General features: G+C 34.5%; 1 protein-coding gene across 1 annotated transcript; it reads right to left on the bottom strand.

Annotated features, from left to right (window-relative positions):
• Positions 1-153: 153 nt before the first annotated feature.
• On the bottom strand, positions 154-20,907 carry LOC113510449 (trifunctional nucleotide phosphoesterase protein YfkN-like). Its single transcript, XM_052895890.1, has 22 exons — positions 20,677-20,907; positions 19,814-20,036; positions 18,947-19,138; positions 17,147-17,277; positions 16,915-17,059; positions 16,315-16,441; positions 15,270-15,424; positions 14,338-14,428; positions 13,048-13,203; positions 11,910-12,073; positions 10,995-11,120; positions 9,223-9,335; positions 8,250-8,472; positions 6,711-6,902; positions 5,383-5,513; positions 5,152-5,296; positions 4,544-4,670; positions 3,723-3,877; positions 3,235-3,325; positions 2,457-2,615; positions 965-1,128; positions 154-333 (listed from the first exon to the last, which is right to left on the bottom strand). The coding sequence occupies exons 1-22, from the start codon at positions 20,781-20,783 to the stop codon at positions 205-207; spliced, it is 3,246 nt and encodes a 1,081-aa protein (XP_052751850.1). The 5' UTR covers positions 20,784-20,907; the 3' UTR covers positions 154-204.
• Positions 20,908-23,908: the final 3,001 nt, after the last annotated feature.

Raw genomic sequence — 23,908 nt, 5'->3', positions numbered from 1 at the left:
ACGGTGACGACTTTACAGGATTTTTCGTCTGTGAAGTACAGAATTATCGTTTGTGTAAAACTACTTATGTATATACATCTGCGTTTTATTACAATTGTATATGATTTATCATAGAATACAATGGATTGACAACAGGAAATCCATTTTGGACAAAGTCCGTCGTCCACTTAGGTCCTAAGGATGTATGAATTATTTTTGCAGCGACTAATATACTATTTGTATCCTTCCGTCGAGGTCCTGGAGGATTGTTTTTTGGCGTCGCATGTACTGCTGCAGCATTACGAAGTCTGTATAAGGCAATGTTTCCACATTTTCTTTATTGTTTGACAACATCTGGAATAGAATAAAAATTTATTTATGACCATCATTCCTGTACATAATCGATTCAAATAAGTAACTTGTTTTAAATTTTTTATGTCCGTTTAATTATTTATTTAAAAAAAAAAAAACTAAAATTGCTGGAAATATGTTCACATGAATTGGAAATTCACGTGACTCTATTTCTCGAATTTTGACATTCTATGTTTAAATATGTAATTAGTTTATCAAAGTAAATTACAATCACAATTAGATAAAACGTTTCGTCTGTGTCGTTCTTTATATCTCAGTACCTTTAATTTCTTTTACATATTCGATTTAAAGGGTTCCCACCTTATATATTAAAACTAAGTTATGCAAAAATAACAGTTTTATGGCGGAATTAGGATTACAGGACGGAAGCAATAACGGGAGTACCCAAAGCTGACGACTTTTGTACAAAGTCTCCCTCCTGCACTCGTACAGGGTATTGAAGCATTACAAAATTATCAAGTATGGTGATGTATGAAGACTTGATACTCTTCATACATTGGCGTCACATATGTTATCCATGTTCATGTCTATAAGGATGAACTACTACTATTTTTTACTTACTTTTTACCACTGTCAGCTCGTTTGTCATTGTATCCTAAAAAAAAATAATTACCGTGTATCCATCACCGCCGTTTCCGATATAGTTTTGCGTGACCACACGGTAGGTGGCGTCTGGATCGAGCGGTTCGTATCGCGGCACGTCGCACTCTATGCAGCGCACCGTGGCCGACACGCGGGACCCTATCGGCTTCGACATGTTGTACACGTTGCGCATTCCTGGAAATTAGTCTCATTACCTATCTCTCTAATTTGCCTTGATGTATACTACGTGTTATTTACTTTGATCTATTTAGTATATTGATGTACTATTATTTATATATGTTTATGTATTGTAATCTTATTTTTATGTAAATAATATTTAGAATAATATGTCTTTTTGGTAACTTTTTGGTTTTATATTAATTGCGTCTGACTTGCGCCATCTACCTTTCTCTCTATACTTATTTACTATTTATGCCAGGGTGTCTGTAAGAGATTGCTTTTAACGATAAGCCTGCCTTTTGTATATGCACATTCTGTATAAATAATGTATAAATCTCTTTTGTGTGCAATAAATAGTTTATTATTATTAATCTTGTATATATAAAATTTGTTACCAATGATTACGGTTAGAAAACAACTAAAAAAGTAAGATTTTTTATTCAACTTAGAATGGCAAATAAGCTTACCACCAGGCAATGAATATCATACTATAGACATTACAGAAAATACCTTAGGAAAATACATATATGTCTATTGTAACAATCATGCGTTAGTTTATGCGCTGCCATTCGTGAGAATTAAGATGCTATGTTTTCATACCTTGTAATTTCACTGCCATACTTCACCCTTCAGACCGAAACACAACCAAGCAAGCACAACTTTTACGGCTTAAAAACGAGAAGGACAGAGGTACCCAAGTAGACAACTCTTGTACAGTGGGGGGAAGGGATTGTTAGTAATGGGGACTAGCGATCACTGCTTACAATATATCCTGTCAGGTCGATCACCATGCAATCCTTGGAAATCATCGCGGTTAATTCCAGGTGAATTCGTCACGATGGGCTGACTGACCTATCGTCATCCTCACCTCTCATAACTGATATATCTCACTGATGTCCCGCCGGCGTATCTACAGACGGGGATCTGCCTATTAAAAAGAAAAAAAAACTCAGTCTCCTCACTTTTTTTTTTTTTTTATGCAACTTAGAATGGCCAAGCGACGGCCCACCTGATAGAAAGTGGTAACCGATACATGAGCAGTACCATGGACATAAAAGAGTATACTGTTTCGCCCATGATTTTGCCATTCCTGAGGACTCACCTCTGTATAAATAAATCCCAAAACCGAAACAAAAAACACAACTGCTTCACGGTAGAAATACGAATGGGACAGAGATACCCAAGCAATCGACTTTTGATTAATGATTACTTGCTCTGTAGTCTCCACCTGGAAGTCTTAAATATTTTGTTGCGGTGTAATATATATTTGTTTGTAATGTTTGTTTTTATTGAGTTTATTCTCGTGATATTTTGTAGAATAACAAAGAGATTATAATATCTACCGCCAATCTGTAATAATCGGCGGCTGAAAAAGTTGCCGGGCGTTATCGTCACGCCCACCGAGAACTCGAGCGCCTCCAACAAGTATTTCCCTTTCAGGTCGTACACTTGCACATGGTTTTCGAACGGCATAGCCATTAATAGAGCTTCAGTCGTCATGTCTAAAAAGTATAAACAATTGAACATTTTATATTTAGACACTTGACAATTGCGGTCAAACCTAAATTATAATATAGAGGGGAAGGTATTAATGTGTGTAAAGGGAACGTTAGTAATGCGGACGTTAGTAATGCGGACTACCAGTCCCATTGTTAGCAATATACCCTGTCAGGTCGATCTCCACGTAGTCCTCCCAGGATACCATCGTGCTGAATTCCAAGTGAATTCAGTCGATGGCCTAACTGATCTGCCTTGTCATCTTCACCTATCATCCCTCACTGGTGCCCCTCTAGTGTACACCGCTAGCGCAGGCGGGGTTACCATTCCATTATCATCCATTAACAAAGGTACACTTCATTTTTGCTGTATCAAATCGCAGCTTAAATCAACTAAGACACTTAAGCTAAATACTTATCTCCCAACCGCGAACCAAATAATTTTGGAAAAAAAAAAGGTACACTTTATGTGTTGACATTCCTGTGGATTACGGCGTATGATGGCTTCATACCCTCTAATTTCACAATATAATTCAAATTCCTTTCAATTTTAGATATAACACACACTGTCTATACAATTACTAGTAGTAATTTACTACAACATTATAGATAGTTATAGACTTACAGCCGGGGTCTATCTGCATACGCAACCCACCAGAATTGATCAGGCACACGTGTGCGTCGTGCCACTTTGCACCTTCTGCCCGTACCATTATCTACGACCAAAGACACAATAATGTATGCTATTAAATTGAAGTGTCTATATCTATTAAAATACTAGCGACTAGCTCCAGCTTTAAAATTTTTTTTTTATAAAATATAGCCCATTTGATTCACTGATAATGTAGCTTTCTACAAATGAAAGAATTATTTAAATCGGTTAAATATTTTTGAGTTATTCAAATAAAAAATCAAATCTTTCTTTTTATAATATATTATAATATCAAATTGTTTAAATATAGAACTCGGTACAGCAGACTAATTTCTGACAATAGATTTAATGAAAAAACAATTAAACACGATTTTAATGAAATTTGTAAATGTGATTTGTTTGCTCCAATTTGAAAAAAAAAGAATCCACCCAGTAGGTGGCGTTTTAGATAATTAACTCACTTCCTCAAGAATGGCGTCGGCAACCAATATACCGAGGGCACACTCTCCTTGGAAGCACCTTTGGTCTAATGTAGCTAATGAAGAGCCAAGCACCTCTTTCCCCACTGAATCCACCTCTTCTTTCCATGGTTCTAATTTTTTCAGAATTTGAGGGTCTAGAAGAATTCAAACTGTTTTGTGTTTTTACGTACCGTACACACTCACTGCAATAAGATAACAATCTTAGTACCCACTGTTTAACTATTTTTAGCATTTTGTACCACAATAGTACAAAAAAAACTTAAACTTATAGTGCAATTTTGTCTGTCCAGTTGTTACAGCACTATATTTCAGCAACTTATGATACTGGCAAATTTTGTAATACTGTAATTTTTGCTGCCAATTATTGTCGACCTACACATATTGAAATGGAAATAATTGAAAAAATGTTTTTAATTTTTTTAATGGAATGTTGTTGTGTCTTTCTTCATAACATTATATCACGCTAAACTGTTTCCATCGGATTTTACTATTTTGAAATTTTATAAGGAAAGGATAAAGTAAGTAAATCGAAAGTAGAATCTCATCCTTTTTTGAAAACGGTTAAAAAGTACTATTACTACTAGTACAACAATATTACCTGCGTATGTGAGTTAATTCATTCATGGAAAGTCAAAATTAAACTACTACCCGTTTAAAAGAGATACTCCATTTACATTTCAGGAACCCCCAGTTCTTTTTTCGCTCTCATGGACCCCTTGTAAATTGTTGTCGACCCCTGAGAGTCCATATAAACTTAAGGCATCAATGCATAGTCATAAGCATAAGTATAGTTGCCTCACCTTGTACAATGGATGATCCCAGGTATATGGGCTGGCCCTCCCAACGCTGGACAATGCCGTCATCGTCGATGAACAACTTGATATTGCCTAAATAACGTGTGTAACAGTATGCTTGCACCACTGGAATCTATTAAATTACGCCAAAAAATTTTAGGATGTATTAAACAATTAATTTGGAGAATATTTTCGAAAGACATTTATAGCAATGAGATTATAGAATTAGACATAAGGATGTTATAATTGAAATTTTTATTTAGAATTCAGATTTTTAGAATCGAGAATAGAAATAGCAAAAATTTTAATTTTTAACATATTTTAAAAAACTAAGAGATGTCCATTTTAAGTGAAAATATAATAGTAATATATATAATAATATAAATAATGAATAAGCAATTATTTGTGCTTACGGCACTTAAAGGTTTTGTAATCTAAATTTGATGCCGCTGGTGGTGGCAAACAAATATACATAACTCGTCTGATTATGAACATTTATCATTACGTCAGAGGTATCAAGTGCATGTTGTCGACCATATTTTGAAGAACTCTACAATCCCATACTGTGTACGCTCTATAGAAAACCAATCATGTTGTAAATGCTCTCGCCTTACCCTATGCCCATTATCCTGGGTGACGACCGTTGGATAGTCACCGGATGGGTTTTGGCCATTTGGTGTTTCGCCAGTGTAGAGCAGAGTGTGGGAGTGTGCGCCCACTATGATATCCACGTCTGATGATATGCGTCTCGCCATGACCCTTTATAACATATTATGCTTATAGCTCAGTTTAGGAATGTCAAACTGTCAATTTTCACAGCACAGGATTTATGACATTATACTCACAAATCACTAGTGTATCCGACGTGTGAGAGCACAATGATGATGTCAACTCCGGCTGCCGTCAGGATCGCTGCCTCCCGATTGATAGCTTCAACCTCGTCTTCCATTATCAATTTACCGATTGACGCTGAAAACTGTTTTAAAATATATCTAAATAAATTATTTTCTACCTGTTAAAAATCGCTAAAATTCCTACGGTAAGACCTTTTGTGACGACTATATTTCTGTGGCCACATAATATGCCAAATTAACAGCCGGTAACATATGTTTACAAAAAGACCATATGTTTATAAAAAGACTGTTTTCGCCTTTTTAAATTAGGCGGTAGAAAAAAAATAGTATGCCATAAACGTCTGTAAATCCTATATGAATATATTTTTTTAATATATCTATACTCTGTTATGTTCATGGTACTGTTCATATCTATAGGTAACGGTTACCACTTTCCATAAGGTGGATCGTCAGCTTGTTCAGTTGCAGAATAAAAAAATAACTAACCTACAAACCGCCGGAAATTAGAATTCCTACGATATATGTTAAAATAATAACAATTATAATTATATAATATGCAACTTGGAATTGTGACAAAGCATCGCGTGATTAAGTACTTATTTGGTGCATGGAATTAATTTTGTTCTTAGCCCTGAACTTATCGAAAATTGTAGGTAAGTATCCAAGTCTAATAAAAAATCTGATAAAGATTATTAGAGATCAGCTGGACTTTCATATCTATGTTAAATTAATCAGGTTAAATTAAAGAATTACCTGATAAAAGGGAAAGATAGCCTAGTATTATTCTAGGTGGCTTGATATTACCGTATTTTGAAATTTCCTTTTTTGATACTGGTATTATGCAATGTTCTCTATATGTCTCTTACTACCACGTAGGTATATCAAATTTTAAAGATATTGGTTAAGCCCTTAAGATGCTATAAGGTAACAAACAAACTAACTTCCACATTTATTGTATTAGTAAGCAATATTTATTACCTCTTACCTCTACAAACGAAACGTAATTGTTGTTCGAAATCGAATCAAAGACTGGAGCTTTTTAGCAACTAATATCTCATCTTCAATGAGTCTTCTTCGCTCAATAGAGTCCTCATAATCATAAATGTAATGATACCTAATTATATTAATCAAAGCATTTAGTATTAGTGGTACAAAGATATACGTTACGACTGCGCATTCTCGTTTCTGTCTATAAATTTAGATAGAAATACCAAAAGAATCCGCTAGAACAAATGATCTGCGTAAATACTAACACTACAGTAGCAAACAAATCTATGTCAAACTGATGCTAGTGACTCAGAAATTGTGGGCAAACTCACCGATCGTAGTAGAACTCCTATGATTCCTATTTTGCGATTTCTGCGCGTCACCACTATATGGTTCTTGATGTAGGGGGTCATCGTAGGCTCGAAAGTGGTGTTCACGTTGGCCCCTAACATGGGGGAATGCAAACGTTCCAAATATGGTACCAATCCCCCCACACCATGGTTGAACTCGTGGTTACCCAACACCTGTAGAAAGAAAGATTTATTTCAGCAATACATGCGAATTGTATTATATTTAATTAAGTAATGTAGTAATTAAGTCAAAAGTTTGAAAATTGTATATATATATATATATATATATATATATATATATATATATATATATATATATAATTTACTATGTATAATTATTTATATTATATGTATTATATGTAATTTATGTATATTTTTGTAAGTATGTATGTATGTATTAATATAAGTATGTATTCTATATGTTCGTATGTTTATTTGTCATAAATTGTTTTTTTTTTCAAAATATTTATTTAATTTACAATTTTTTTTAATCTATGCATCGTCATTTACTCTCTCTGTTTAGCATAACGGTTGACTGGTAGAGAATGCCATCAGGCATTAAGTCCACCCTGTAGACAGTTTCTGTGTGTAAGTTTCTGTGTGTAATAATAGTAATAAGTATAAAGAAATAAATAATGATTAGGTCCACCAGAGATAAGCTCACCCTTGCTACCAAGTTATATGGCACCACCCGTGTTCTATCCATGAAATTGAACAGTTTCACCAAAAAAATATGGCTCACTTGTTGTTTAAGTTTGCGTCACGAAATTTCTATAATATATTGCATATTCTATATAAAATGGGTAGATATTATATAAAAACACTAAAACCTACAAATCTACGTATTTTTAACTATTAAACTGTTTTGTCATTTTTTTTCAAATCGAGAAGTTAAAAGAAAGAAATATAACAGTTGTACAGCTGAAATAGGTTTATGTGAGGTTTGACTTATTAGCTTAATGCACGGATAACGACTTTGACTTCACTCTGTAAAAATGGGGGGGGGGGGGGGGGATTATTAGTAATTTAGTAATTGGGTCTAAAAACCCCATTGCAATGTACCCTATCATGTCGATCTCCCCGTGGTACCATCATTGTTCATTATTGTTGAATTTATCACAATGCGCATCTGACTAGATAAATAAATAGATACTCTTTATTGTTTCCTCCAAAAGATTACAATAGTAAACTTATTGTAAATATAAACAATTATAAGAAATAATCACAATGAGAAAACAATGGGCGACCTTATCGCTAATAGCGATCTCTTCCAGGCAACCTTTAGATGGAGAGGAGTAAATATAAACAGTTTGATCGGAGGCACAATGAAATTATTTGCTAGTAGTTGACTAGCTTTCATCCTCGCCTATCATCTCTCACTGGCACCTCGCTAGCGTATATCGATAACGCCAGCGAAGTTACCATTCTATTTTCAACTATAAAAACAATCATAAATTGATGGAATAAAATAAATTATTTCAAACAATAATCTGTTAGATGTAGGTACATAAAATAACTAACATGAGCGTCGTGCGGGAGCATGTTCATAAAGTGCTGTGTTACGTTCCATGTGAGGAACTTGTACCAGATGGTTCCTTGGAAACTATCACCTCCGTTGAATAGTAGTGAGTCGGGCTCGGCCTCCAGGACCTGTTGCACCGCCGTGTACAAACGCGCGAATCCTCCAATACAAGGGTCCACGGATGGATTGCAAGCCGATCCCGTCGGACTCACCTCGTCGAAACTGTCCATTAATGAAATACGGCACTTTTCACACATTGTTTTTTTATTTGAATAATTTTGTCTTTTTATCTTTTCTTTTTGCTCTTGACTAATTTCACTTATTGTTTCTTGTTATTAAATGAAAATTCATTTGTAACATGTTTTGTAAGGTGAACTTAACTAAATAATTAATTAACCAGATTTTGACTGTGTTTCTGTTTGAAGGGTGGGATATGACAGTGAATTTATAGGGTAGAGGTATACAACAACTTAGTCCTTATGAATGGCAACGCATGGGGGGTATCATGGGCGAAAGAGTATATTCTGTTATGTCTATGGTACTGTTCATGTCTATAGGTGACGGTTACCATTTTCCATCAGATGGATTGTTCGCTTGTTTGCCATTCTATTTGAATTAAAAAAAAAAAGATTTCATATTTAAAAACACATCTTTACTTCTTTAATCGCTTAAACACTGGCATTATCGTTAATTTACGATATATCTGTACGGTACTGTAAATAATAAAGAGCATTTAATATATAGCATTATAGAATGGAGACGTTTCTCGATATCGTGGGCGTACTCGGCTTAACGGTTTTATCGAGACGGTTTTGAATTAATGGAAATTTAAAACCGTCTTCGAGCAAAATAAATATATGTAATTGCATATACTTTGCTCTTTATTCAAATTGTGCCGGTAAAGTCATACAATATCCTGCAGTATCACTTAATAATTAGTCGAGAATTAGCTTATAAATTATGTATACAAACTGTGCATGAAAATCGTTGTAGTGTATGATGTTCAGTTCAAATAATCCATCGTTCTTCTGTGAGATAACTCCGCCGAGTAATAATAAACACAACACCACACTGTGCATTTTAAAAATTCATGCAGCAAAATTACTGTAGTCCACAAATCTTGTCGACAATAACAATCGATGACAATTGATGATTATATTTGGCTTAATTTATAGGCAATATGAATAGATTATCTTATATTTTGTTTCTATGTTGATAAATTATATTCTTATCTTCAATTTAAAATATAAATTTCTTAGCTAATAGAATAGATTTTTACTTACGGACATAAAGATTTATTTGTATAAGAATAATAAGCATATTTAAATCTTATTTACTCACGGCATTTTCCTAATTGGCAAGAGTACCAACCACATGAATAAATAGTATTTTCCATAATCGCAGATTAATATAAGCACAGATAATATACTATACTATAGCAGTAATATAAGTAAATAAATATAAGGTAAAACGACACCTCTAGTTTTGCAAGACATCCTTGTGTTACAATCTGACGGGCTGTATACACTTACCTTAATATCATAAAAAGACCAGAGGAGACTTTGTACAAAAGTCGATTGCTTGGGTACCTCTGTCCCATTCGTGTTTCTACCGTGAAGCAGTTGTGTTTGCATGGCTGTGTTTCGGTTTGAAGGGTGGGATATGGCGTGAATTTACTGGGTGCAGAGGAATAACACCTGAGTCCTTAGGAATGGCAGCGCGTGGGGGTATCATGGGCGAAGCAGTATACTCTGTTATGTCCATGCTACTGCTCATGTCTATAGGCGATGGTTACCACTTTCCATCAGGTGGGCCGTCAGCTTGTTTGCCATTCTAAATTGTAATATATATATATATATATATATATATATATATATATATATATATATATATATATATATATATATATATATATATATATATATATATATATATATATATATATATATATATATATATATATATATATATATATATATATATATAGTGTAAAATACTTTTTTCAGAAGGCAAGTAGTTTAGTAGTGACACAATTACTTGTCATATAAATTAATGTTCTTGTAGCATCTATCTCTATATCATCTGCATTCGGTATAAATAATGTATTTTTTTAGGAAATATAAAACCGAATAGTTATTTCCGCTTCGATATGGTTTAGCGTGACCATAAACAAAGATGATGACCTTATTAAAACGTTTTTTATAAACCGACCTTTTAAAACATTACAACTGATTTTATTATTGACCGCAAAAGTAGAGAACGTCTATGATGGTAAGTTATAAAAGGAACCTACATTTTTTTGTTGCCTATTGAAAAAGGAAAGGAATGTAATGAAAATACATATTAGAAATGACTGTTTAATTTTCATATTATTTTTGATTGCATATAAAATATCACAAAGCTAAGGTAAGTTAGGGCCTATGATGACGAGAGACATCTTCTCTAGAGTTTTGACATAGAAGATAAAATTCCGTTAACATTGAGCCAGAGACAAACCATAGAAAAAACTTTCTTAATGGACAATACTACAGATAAGGCTATGTAGGCCCTGAACTTATTGACAGAGATATATTAACCATTATAAAATATTTTATACAATAATGTGTTCTGTATCATGTGTTATATATATCAATTGCATGTGGTTTGCGAAGGATTACGAGTCTCAGCGAGAATCCATTTTGAACAAGGTCCATCGTCCGCGAAGGCCTTAAGTATAAAAAATGTGTGAATTATATTTGTGCCTAATATACAATCTGTATCCTTCCGTCGAGGTCCCGGACAACTGTTTTCTGCCGCCGCATGTAGTGTTGCAACATCACGTAGTCCGCATAGGGCAATGTTTCCACATTTTCCCTATTGTTTGATAACATCTGGGACAGAATTTCTTTTATGTTTTATTCCTGTACATAACATTGATTCAAAGAAGTAATTAGTGTTCAATATTTTATCTATGTCTAATTCGAACATTAATAAAAAAACTGGCATTATTTAAAACATTGATAGAAGTTTTTTTTTTTTTAATGAATGATAATGGAATAGTAGCCCCGCCTGCGCTAACGGTATACGCTGGCAAGGCACCAGTGAGGGATGATAGCTGAGGATGAAAAGACAGGTCAGTTAGCCCATCGTGATGAATACACTTGAAATTCAGCACGATGGTTTCCAGAGGGGACCACGGGGAGGTCGAGCTGTTAAGGTATATTGTTAACAATGGGACTGATAATCCGTATTACTAACAACCTTAGGATATAGCTTGTTGAAATAACAAATATCTTTACAAACTTTCTTATTCTTTAAACATTAATAATATTAATAGGATTACAAATTTTGACCACCTTGGTGGTGAAGAGGTTACATTGTGCCTCAACTTCCGATGGCCGCGAGTACGACCCCCGTCCAATACAAACAACTGTATTCATGAGTATGACGGTTTGTAGGTCTTTTCTATGTACGTATTTACAAAACAAAATTAATTATATTTATCAGCCGTTCAATACCCAAAGCACAAGTTCTGCTTAGTTTCGGACTAGATGGCGCTGTGTAATATGGCCTTTTTTATTTATTACATAACAATAAACTACTGCACAATAGTGTTACAAACAAACACTTGTACTCTTCACATTACAAATGTTTTTGTAATAATATCAATAAAAAATTACCGTGTATCCACCGCCGCCGTCGCCGATATAGTTTTGCGTGACCACACGGTAGGTGGCGTCTGGATCGAGCGGTTCGTATCGCGGCACGTCGCACTCTATGCAGCGCACCGTGGCCGACACGCGGGACCCTATCGGTTTCGACACGTTGTACACGTTGCGCATTCCTGGAAAAATATTATTATATTATATTTATATCACTTTTAAAGAAGGTTGCAACGAGGGATGGCAAATAAGCTGACGGCCCACCTGATGGAAAGGGATAACCATCGCCAATAGGGGGGAAAGGGATTGTTAGTAATGGAGTTTGACAGCCCCTTACTCTCTCTCTCTCTTCAGTCGTACACTCTTGGCAGAGTGGTCGTGGTTTTCACAATGACGGTGGATCGTCGCCCCTTACTAGCATATGCCTTATAAGATCGACCTCCACGTGGTTCCCCCTGGAAACCATCGTGATAAATTCTTGTTGAATTCGTCACGATGGGCTAACTGACCTACTTCATCCTCACCTATCATCCTTCACTGGTGCCCCGCCGGTGTATACCGACAGCGCGGGTGGGGTTACCATTCCATTATCATCCATTAAAAAAAAACCATCGCCAATATAAGTACCTACTTAAATATCATCACTATGGATATTACAGAACAATAATAAAGATTTGTTGCACATAAAAATATACAGTCATGGGCTACAGTAATTTCAAAGTTTTTATTTATTTATGTTTTTTTTATACAACTTAGAATGGCAAACAAACTCACGGCCCACCTGATGTAAAGTGGTATCCGTCGCCTATAGACATGAGCAGTACCATGGACATAACAGAGTATACTGTTTCGCCCACGATACCCCTCGTGCATTGCCATTCCTGAGGACTCAGGTGTTATTCCTCTGTACTCTGTAAATTCACGCCATATCCCACCCTTCAAACCGCAACACAGCCATGCAAACAACTGCTTCACGGTAGAAACAAAAATGGGACAGAGGTACTCAAGCAATTATGTATACCAAAGTTGCCTGGAAGAGATCACGTGTAAAATAAAACCGCTCATTGTCAATGAAATCACATAGAGAAATGTGATCTTTCTGCTAAATATACTCCGTAAGTTTTTGAAGAGAAAAACAAAGATTCTATAAACTTACCGCCAATCTGCAACATACGGCGGCTGTTAAAGTTGCCAGACACTTCTACTCCCACCGAGAACTCGAGCGCCTCCAGCAAGTATTTCCCTTTCAGATCATACACTTGCACATGGTTTTCGAACGGCATAGCCATTAATAAAGCTTCAGTCGTCACGTCTAAAAAGTATAAACAAATATTTATTAAGAATAACTAAAACCACAGTATAAAAAACTACTTTTCGTACAGTAGATTCACGAAGGTGCCTATATACCGTAACTTTTCAGTGAAAGCGGGAGAGGGAAATACCGATCTGCCTTATTCTTATATTATAGAAATACATTCGTTCAGTACTTGCTAAAGGTTAATACTTTTAAATAGTAAAATGATTCGCCGAATTTTATTTTTGACTACTTCATTATTTTATTATTTTGGACGTTTTTGGTCATCGCATTTAGTGTTTTTTTTTTCTACATATGGCATTTATAAATAGTGTAATTACATCCTATTATAGGTACCGTTTATGACTGCCGCTGTGTTCTTTGACTCTTACGGCTATGGTCCGTTGTGTTTGCTAGCATAGTCACAGTCTATCTTGTAGACATCTGTGGGTCTACCATAAAATGAAATTCCGAAATTTTGGACTCAGTTTCGTGTTTTTGTTTATACCAAAATCGGGCCAATAAATGGAGTCTAACATTTCGTTCGTTATACATTCTATCATAAAAGTCGACAGGAACAATATTTTAACATTTTTTATATTTCATGGTAGGCCCTCTGGTATTTGATACGCAATTGTAAACTTAAATTTAAATTGCAACAATGTGAGGCTGGTCAAGGAAACTGCGCAGGCAGCCAGAAGGAAACGCATAAAATTTTGTTCACGTCGAAAAGTCGGCACTAAAAACCTAGGTACTTATTACCTATCGCTGTAAGCCCCAATCGTATATATATATATATATATATATATATATATATATATATATATATATATAGAGAGAGAGAGAGAGAGAGAGAGAGAGACCTCTGTCCCATTCGTGTTTCAACCGTGAAGCAGTTGTATATATATAACTGTGTTTCGGTTTGAAGGATGGGATATGGCGTGAATTTACTGGGTACAGAGGAATAACACCTGAGTCCTCAGGAATGGCAACATGGGGGGTATCATGGGCGAAACAGTATACTCTATTATGTCCATGGTACTGCTCATGTCTATAAAAAGCGACGGTTACTTTTCCATCAGGTGGGCCGTCAGCTTGTTTGCCATTCTAAGCATTAAAAAAAAAAAAAAAATACTGAAACTTTATACTTACTGCCAGGATCTATCTGTACACGTAAACCGCCAGAATTGATCAAACACACGTGTGCGTCATGCCAAGCTGAACCCTTCGCCCGGTCCATTAGCTGCAATCGAGGATGCACAATTATTATTTTTTGATTGGATGGAAATGAAATGATAACCCCGGCTTTTTACAAGCTTTATTTAAGATAGATAGATAGATACTCTTTATTGTTTCCTTCAAAACATTACATTAGTAAACTTATTATAAATATAAATAATTACAAGAAATAATCACAATGAGAAAACAATGGGCGACCTTATCGCTAAGAGCGATCTCTTCCAGGCAACCTTTGGATGGAGAGGAGTAATTATAAACAATTTAAGTTGCAATATAATATTATATAGTTTGTTTAGTTCAAATCTTGCAAGCTAAATTGAGCCCATATCTTGACATACAATTGGGCTGAAATTTTGCGTAGGTACATCTTTAGTCCTGGTGATAATATAATACAATATTCAAAAATGTAATATTTCCAAAACAGCCACTAATAGCAAAATGTCACTTCATGATAACAGAACATGTATATTTTTCAATCCCCTTAATATGGATATCAAATATAAAGACTCTTCACAGTACAAAATAGGGTTCTCCTACTAAAATGAACATTGCCGCCGGCTGATTTTTGAAGTGGTCGATTTGGGATCAAATCCAAAAGATAATTTGGTGAATTGGGCCCAGAAGAATCTTCTTTAACTTCTCAGCTTTACTAATAAGTTATGTTATAATAGTTTTGGCTAATCTGCTAGCGTAACAAGAGCTACGCACCAGTCACATTACATTTGATATTGGTATTTTTGACTGTACATAAATAAATATATATATATATATATATATATATATATATATATATATATATATATATATATATATATATATATATATATATATATATGATAACTCACTTCCTCAAGAAAGCCGTCGCAAGCCCATGTACCAAGAGTGCACTCTCCTTGGGTGCACCTTTGATCTAGTGTAGCTAATGTAGATCCAAGCACCTCTTTCCCCACTGCATCCACTTCTTCTCTCCATGGTTCTAATTCTTTCAGGATTTCAGGGTCTAAAAAAATTTAAACTGCTTTGTGTTTATATACGAGCAGATATTACTATTGAAGTAACCCTCTTAATTGATGTCAATGACAGTTTCATTTAATGAATGATAATGGAATGATAACTCCATCTGCGCTATTGGTACACACTGGCGGGACATCAGTGAGCGATGATAGGAGAGGATGGAATGTAAGTCAGTTAACCCATTGTGACGAATTCATTAAGAATTAATTACGGTGTTTTCCAGGAGGAACTGCGTGAAGATCGACCTGAGTGGGTATATTGCTAGCTGTGAGGGTGCTAGTCCCTGTTATTAACAATTCCTTTCCCCCAAGATAAGTCAGTTAGCCTTCGTGGGCATATCTGTTTTCAGGGGGACCGCGCTGAAGGATAATCTAATAAGGTATATTGCTAACAATATGGGTATTTTTGTAATGGGTGAAAATGGCATGGTAACTCCGCCTGCGCTATTGGTATACACTGGCGGGGTACCAGTGAGTGGTGATAGGTGAGGATGAAAAATCAGGTCAGTTAGCCCATCGTGACGAATTCTACGATGAATTAGTCACGATAGTTTCCAAGGGGAACTGCGTGAAGGTCAACCTGATAGGTTATATTGATAGCAATGGGGACTAACCTCCCCATTACTAACAATCCCTTCCCCCCTAATATGGGTAGCAGTCATTAAGCTATTAGGGTAATAAAGTCAGGAAAAGAAATGTATTAACAACTAACAATTCCTTCTTCTCGGCGAAATGGATAATAATGCCAAGTGTCGTTTATCACAAGGGCAACAGTCGACAAAATTCTCTAACCGCTTGCTAATTAGATATATACGTAATGAAGTAAATAGAGACTATACGCTTGTACTATACGATAATTATATTATAATTATATCACCTTGCACAATAGTAGATCCCAGGTATATGGGCTGGCCCTCCCAACGCTGGACAATGCCGTCATCGTCGATGAACAACTTGATATTGCCTAAATAACGTGTGTAACAGTATGCTTGCACCACTGGTATCTATTAAATAATGACAAACAAAATTGACTTATATGATGGGAAAGTAGTCTAGTATTGAGATAATGAGTCAGAGAAGAATAAAACTACAGATTTAGAAATTAAAGCATTCACAGATTTTGTAAAACTTAACTGAAACAAGAATAGAAAAAGTAAGTTTTCTATTTTTAACCGATTATTAAAAGCAGGAGTTTTTTTATTCGTAAGTTATTTCTTATATTCATCAACATAAGTAATGACTTACTCCAATGCAACGGTACTTAACGGTTTTTCGATCTCAATTTGTTGCTGTACTAGGGCCATTAATTATTTTTATACATGGTGGCAAATAAATATACAGCCTATCTGATGATAAACATTGTATGGACGCTTGCAACACTAGAGGTATCACATTGCCAATATTTTTGAAGATTTTCACACTGTATATAGTTTCTGAGTGTAAACCGATTATGTGGTTGTAAATGCTCGCGACTTACCCTGTGCCCATTATCCTGGGTGACGACCGTTGGATAGTTACCGACTGGGTTTTGGCCACTTGGTGTTTCGCCAGTGTAGAGCAGAGTGTGGGAGTGTGCGCCCACTATGATATCGACGTCTGAGGATATGCGTCTCGCCATGAACCTTTATAACCAAATTATGCTTTTAGTTCTGTTTCAGAATGTCAAACCATCAATTTTCACAGCACAGGATTTATGACATTATACTCACAAATCACTAGTGTATCCGACGTGTGAGAGCACAATGATGATGTCAACTCCGGCTGCCGTCAGGATCGCTGCCTCCCGATTGATAGCTTCAACCTCGTCTTCTATTATCACATTACCGATAGGAGCTGAAAACTGTTTAAAAACATTTAATAATAATTCAATTTTGACATCTATCCATCTAAAGGTATTAGTATTATATTTATTATAGAACAGATAGCGCTATCACCAAAATTCGTACGTTATGAAAGTTATTTGAATCTATTTAAAACGAGTCTATTGCTAAGCATATTTCGCAGTGATTTGCATAAAATGCAGTATATGCCCGTTCAAGCCATGTTGGATTCTAATTTACTTGGCGAAATATGAGCATATCGAGTGTTACGTTCACTACATTAGTAACAGCCGGCAAATGCCTCTCCATTAGCGTATTTAAAATTACACTAATACGGGATAAAGGCTTTCCAGGTCCCTAAAAAAAGACGCATATATTTCAAGACATGTCTGAGACTAAAGTACTCTCAGACATGTCTTTGCGCATAACTAAAAACTTCTGGCCCATAACTAAAATCTTAAATACGCCAATGTGGCTCTCACTACCCCATTAGGGATTATAGACGTAACCTTATTTTTATATAAGTGTTTATATTCACATCTCTGTTATAATATGTATTTGACTAAAACTTCTTTAAATTATTACCTATAATAATAATTTTAAGAAATATGCATAAAATGCTACTGGGCACCAGAATTCCTAACAATGATCCATTTGTTAAAATAGGAACAAATTATAATTTTATGTGTAGGTACACTTCACTTGGATAAGAGCAAAGCATAACATAAGAGTGATTACTTGAACTATCTGTGCATAGAATTAAAAGTTTGTATTTAGCCCTGAAGTTATCGAAAATATTAGGCAAGTCCAATAAAATATGTGATAAACATTATAGGGAGGGGGAGTTTGTACAAAAGTCGTTTGCTTAGGCATCTATGTCTCATTCGTATTTCTACCGTGACAGTACTACAGTTGTGTTTGCATGGCTGTGTTTCGGTTTGAAGGTCCCACCATTCAAACATGCGGTAAAAACGGAATGGTTACATGAGACGTACTTACTATATCGCCATAAATATGGATAAAAAGAAATTGTACCAAATATATAAACGTAACATTTGAACATGATAGAAAAATAAATCTGTTTTTATTGTTTTATAAATAGGTTACTTTAAAAGTAATTATACTTCATCAAATTTAATTGTTATATCTCGTTTAAATCAACAATTTACACGAGATATAACATTTTATCGGATTATTATTGCCTTTTGTCGTACATATGCTTACATCAATTATACCTAATGATATTAATCACAGTAGCTAATGTGAGTTGTATAAATACATGTATTTTTTTTGATGGATGAAAATGGTATGGTGAGCCTGCCTGCGCTAACGGGATACGCTGGCGGAGCACCAGTGAAGGGTGATAGATGAGAATGAAAACAGGCCAGTTAGCCCATCATGATGAATTCATCAGGAATTAAACATGATAGTTTCCAGGGGGAACCGCGAGGAAGTCGACCTGGTTGGGTATATTGCTGGCAATGGGATTATCAGTCTCCATTACTAACAATCCCTTTCTCCCCTGCATAAATATTATTTATGATACGATGACGCGTTTACTTTAGCTTGTAGGTACAAATTCAGAAATCATCCACTAAAGCTTTATCAACGTTATAAATATTAACGCAGTAGTAACGCAAATTTATATCAAAATCACATTACTTACTCAGAAATTGTGAGCAAACTCACCGATCGTAGTAGAACTCCTATGATTCCTATTTTGCGATTTCTGCGCGTCACCACTATGTGGTTCTTGATGTAGGGGGTCATCGTAGGCTCGAAAGTGGTGTTCACGTTGGCCCCTAACATAGGGGATTTCAAATGTTTCAAATACGGTACCAATCCCTCCACACCATGATCGAATTCGTGGTTACCCAATACCTGTAATAAATTAATTTTAAATAATATCTTTATTAAATCAAAACGTATGTAATTTGATGGTTTATTTTTGAAAAACGTTTTGTGAGGCTAAAAATAAATCCAAAATAAGCCATATTTAAAATTGATATCGATGTTATCACATCATGATAAAATGGCACATATTAAAAAAAATGGTATGACCAAATAGTAACCAGCCTATTGTCCCAATTTAATAACTTGTGTACATTACATTATCATCATTTCACCGTCTATCGCCCTATTGAATATAGCTCTTCCGCGTCCTTCTCTCTAGCCATATGTACTTTCTGCACCCCGATCTAATTAAGGATGGACAACAGCGTACCCTGGGTGGAAAAGTCTATAAACTCCATTGCTAGCAATATACTATATCAGGGCCTTTTTAAAACAGAGACAATTTTATACTAGACATTATGGTCACGATGGGCCAACTAACCTAATTTCATCTTTACTTATCATTCCTTACTTACACCTTAGTAGCATATACCAATAGTGTAGGCTGAATTACTATTCCATTGTCACCCATAAAAAACAAACGTCTAGTATGAATTAGCCGCCAAAGTACTGCAGTTGCCAGCCTAGTTGGAAAACGTAACAACTATCAGTTACCCCTGAATAAAAAAATATATTATGCTGGATGTATAGTAAGCAACTAACATGCGCATCGTGCGGGAGCAAATTCATGAAATGCTGTGTTACATTCCACGTGAGGAAATTGTACCAGATGGTTCCTTGGAAAGTGTCGCCTCCGTTGAACAGTAGTGAATCGGGCTCGGCCTCCAGGACCTGTTGCACCGCCGTGTACAAACGCGCGAATCCTCCAATACAAGGATCCACGGATGGATTGCAAGCTGATCCCGTCGGACTGACCTCGTCGAAACTGTCCATTATTTAAGCATATTAGATTCGTTCACAAAATCTTATATCCCTACTTTATTAAATACAACAATATTATTGTGTCTAAAAAACAAAATCATTGATATTATCGTATTGTGTTTCGGTTTGAAGAGTGGGATATGACAGTGAATTCGTACCGTAGCACGGTACAATATCGTACGATTTTACCGTCACGATATAATAGGAGAATAAACTGTATCTAATAGTATGAGGACAATTTTTCGCGACGTTGTCACAATCGCGCTCAATATAACAGTATAATGGACATAATACCAACTTGAAAATGGAGGAGAAGGGATTATTAATAATGGGGATTAGTAGCCCAAGTACTAACTAGATACCAACTATCGTGTTCAATTCCAAGTGACTTCATCTAGATCATGACCTGTCTTTTCACTCTCACCTGATAGTGATCCATCACTGGTGTAATGCCAGTGTCTACCGTTAGCGCAGGCGGGGATATCATTCCATTATCCATTTAAAAAAAACCTACGTAAAACTATGTCTAATATATTTTGCTCTACAATTATGTATACCGTAACAGTAAATCATAAGAGTGGCATCTCTTTGAAAGTCACTTAAAAATCGTTTAAAAATTGGCTAAGAAGTTAAATTATACAAACTGTGCATGAAAGTCGTTGTAGTGTATGATGTTCAATTCAAATAATCCATCGTTCTTCTGTGACGTGGCTCCACCCAGTAGCAATAAACACAATAACGCACTGTACATTTTGGAAACTCATGCAGCAAAATTATTGTAGTCCTGAAATCTTGTAGACAATAATAGATATTACTTATCGATGATGGCCATTGGCAAAATTGTATCGACTATTGACGATTACGCTCGGCTTAATCTATTGTGGCAATATGAATAGATTATCTTTTATTTTGTTTAAGTGTCGATAATATACATTATCATTAAAAAAAAAACTCATTCGTAGGACTACACGTCAGAAGTAAGTTTCACAAACTTGTAAGAATTATTTTTGGGTTGTTAAATAATATTTTTAGGAAGTATTTGTTACTAAAAATTACTTTTATCGACAGGGAGGCAGAGAATCAGTGGATGCAGGCGGCACAGGACAGTTCTTTATGGCAGTCCTTAGCTTATCGTCCAGCAGTGAACGGATGACTATTTTTATCGACGTATTAATAAAATTATATTATAATAAAATGTTTAGCGCTTATTTATACGAAAAAGAATGTATATTATATCTGAGTGACGGTCACGGGAGTTCAGTGCTTTTTCCCCATCCCAAAAAGTGCACAAAATGCCTAAAGACGTTTTTACTTCAAAAATACACTTAGGCTCTTATTTACAATTATAGATACTTAGAGGCAGAAAATCCAAAGTCAGTATAAATGTATTAATATACTCATGACTATCATTTTTTATGGAGTAGTCAGAGATATTTATGTCGACCGACTGTTACCAACGATATATAGATATGTAATTTTTAAATATAAATGTAGGGTAGGCACTTACCTTAAATTCTTAAATACATTTTTAATATATACCTATTTATAGAATGATATCTGAAAATTTGTTCTATTTACTTAAATAATTTGAACGCCGGACAAATAACAAAGCAACGCAAACTCAGTCCAATAGCCAATGAATGGACAGTAGGTACGTTCAATAAAGCTTCATAGTAAAAAAATCTTCCCAACACAGATATTTTTATAAATAGGTGTCATAACTATATATTTTTTTTGTAATTATTGTCTATAAATTATGCTCAATACTTAATTGGTTACGTATAAATTTCAATTCAAATTTTTCTAATTCGAAGTAAAAAACTTTCGAATTAAAGTTATATTAAATTTAGAGAATCGATAACAACAGTATACCGACAGTATTCTCAATTCTGAAGTGCTATTACTCTAAGGTTCTAAACTTATCTTTTAAGTCAATATTTTGATAGTTTTGCGATATTACTGTTTCATAATTTTATTATAATAATTTTGACTTTAATTTCTAGAAAAATTAATTAATATTGGTTCTTACAGAACCAATAAAAAATAATAAAGATGAATAATAATGATTCGCCTGTGATATATGTAAATGTGAAAACGATTCATCACTTAACATAGATATAAATTTGATTATGTATTGACTGTAATTCTGTAAAAAAAAAATAATTAAATATCAAATTGAAATTTTAACGTGATACGTTAGAAATGGTGCCTCAGAATCTACTCCGGAGCCTATACATACTGGATTTACAGCGGCGGGAGTTAGATAGCTATAAATAGTTTTTATAACAAAAAAGTCACTAGTTGTCATAGAATATTGATGTACCTACATTATAGTGTGTGTATACAAGATATATTTGTGTTTTGAATAAACTCTTGGTTGCCCGGAAACGAGACTCCATAACAATGATTTAACAGCTTTGGATATGAAGGTAAAGGTCGCAAACGATTACCTACTTCCTTTTGAATAGTAAAGTAGGTATAATTTGGATGTTTTTGCGAGGTATTGCTACCTAAATCAACACGCGACTAACATAAATAAATAACAGGTACCTACATTTATTTGTCCATGGATACTTTGTTCCGACGTATCTCAAGAAAAAAGCGCCAGGGAAAGCTTTTCAATTTAATAAAATACTACTAAGATTAAGATTCTGTAAATAAATAGATATTAATGTTGTAGGTATATAAGTAAAAATGCTAAGAACGCTGACAGTTATCACTCGCACATGTCTGGCTTTTGTAATAAAAAGGTAGCTAATTTTATAGAATGGAGTTGATGGTAACAATGAAGTAGTTGTCATACTCGTGGGTTCCCATAATTCACATAGGTAGAAACTAGTGTATTTAATTAATTAAATAAGTAGATATTATTTATACTGTCCTTTGTCCTTAATCAAATATTTTAATTACCATACAATATTCCTAAAACAAACATACATTGACTTGTATGATAAATAGCTAAAATGTCAACTTAGAATTGTAAAATAAATCTTATCAATACAATAGCACAGATAAAACAATAATACGTCAATAATACTTTCCTTGGTATAATCATAGTGCGAAGCGTTTACGAGACACGAATCTGCGCGGTACTCTGTTCGACCTTTATAGGTAATTACAAGGTGAAACTGTACCACAAACGATTATATTTTATTAATCGTTTACTCGTTGGAAATTTTGAAGACAAGTAAAATAACAGCGATCTAAAGTCGCTAGTGATAAAGGATACAAATATCGTTGCAAATCTAAACCGACGATTTCGCTGGCAAGTGGTCAAGGACTTATGCAATGCATGCATGCAGAAACACGCAAAACATCCAAAAATATTTCTCCGCGTCCTCCGTAAATATAATAACAAATAAAACATGTGGTTATTTAAAAAAAATTTATTATATGTAACATCGTCTAAAATTTTGATATTCGAATGACTAATTAGTGAAATTATTAAATTAGAAAGTACTAAAATACTACATATTAATATTTAATAAATATTCAGTATTTTTATTTTCAATTTTAAAAACATAATTGATGGCTTGTTTTAACAATTTCTTAAATACTGTAAAGTACTCGTAGAGGAATGAACAGAATTAGAAATAATATTGGGCAATAACCCATGATATGATTGATCGAAAATTAAACAGATACTATTATTAATAGATAATTAAATTATTATTACATATATGTTATTATAATTTATTAAAATTATGTGTAAAAGCATTTTATGTCTAGAAGGCACTTTTTAAGAATAGCATACAATAATGAGAAATATTTATAGAATACCTACAAGCAAGATATATACGTAATAAGTATGCTCGTATTAGGGCCACCACAAACCAACAAGTAGCGGAGAAAGAATATGTCAGCATTGGAAAACTG

This window comes from Galleria mellonella, unplaced genomic scaffold (assembly GCF_026898425.1).
Source record: "Galleria mellonella isolate WM207_F2 unplaced genomic scaffold, CSIRO_AGI_GalMel_v1 utg312, whole genome shotgun sequence".
In the NCBI taxonomy this organism is placed as follows: Eukaryota; Metazoa; Arthropoda; class Insecta; order Lepidoptera; family Pyralidae; genus Galleria; species Galleria mellonella.
This window is presented reverse-complemented; position numbering and strand designations above follow the sequence as displayed.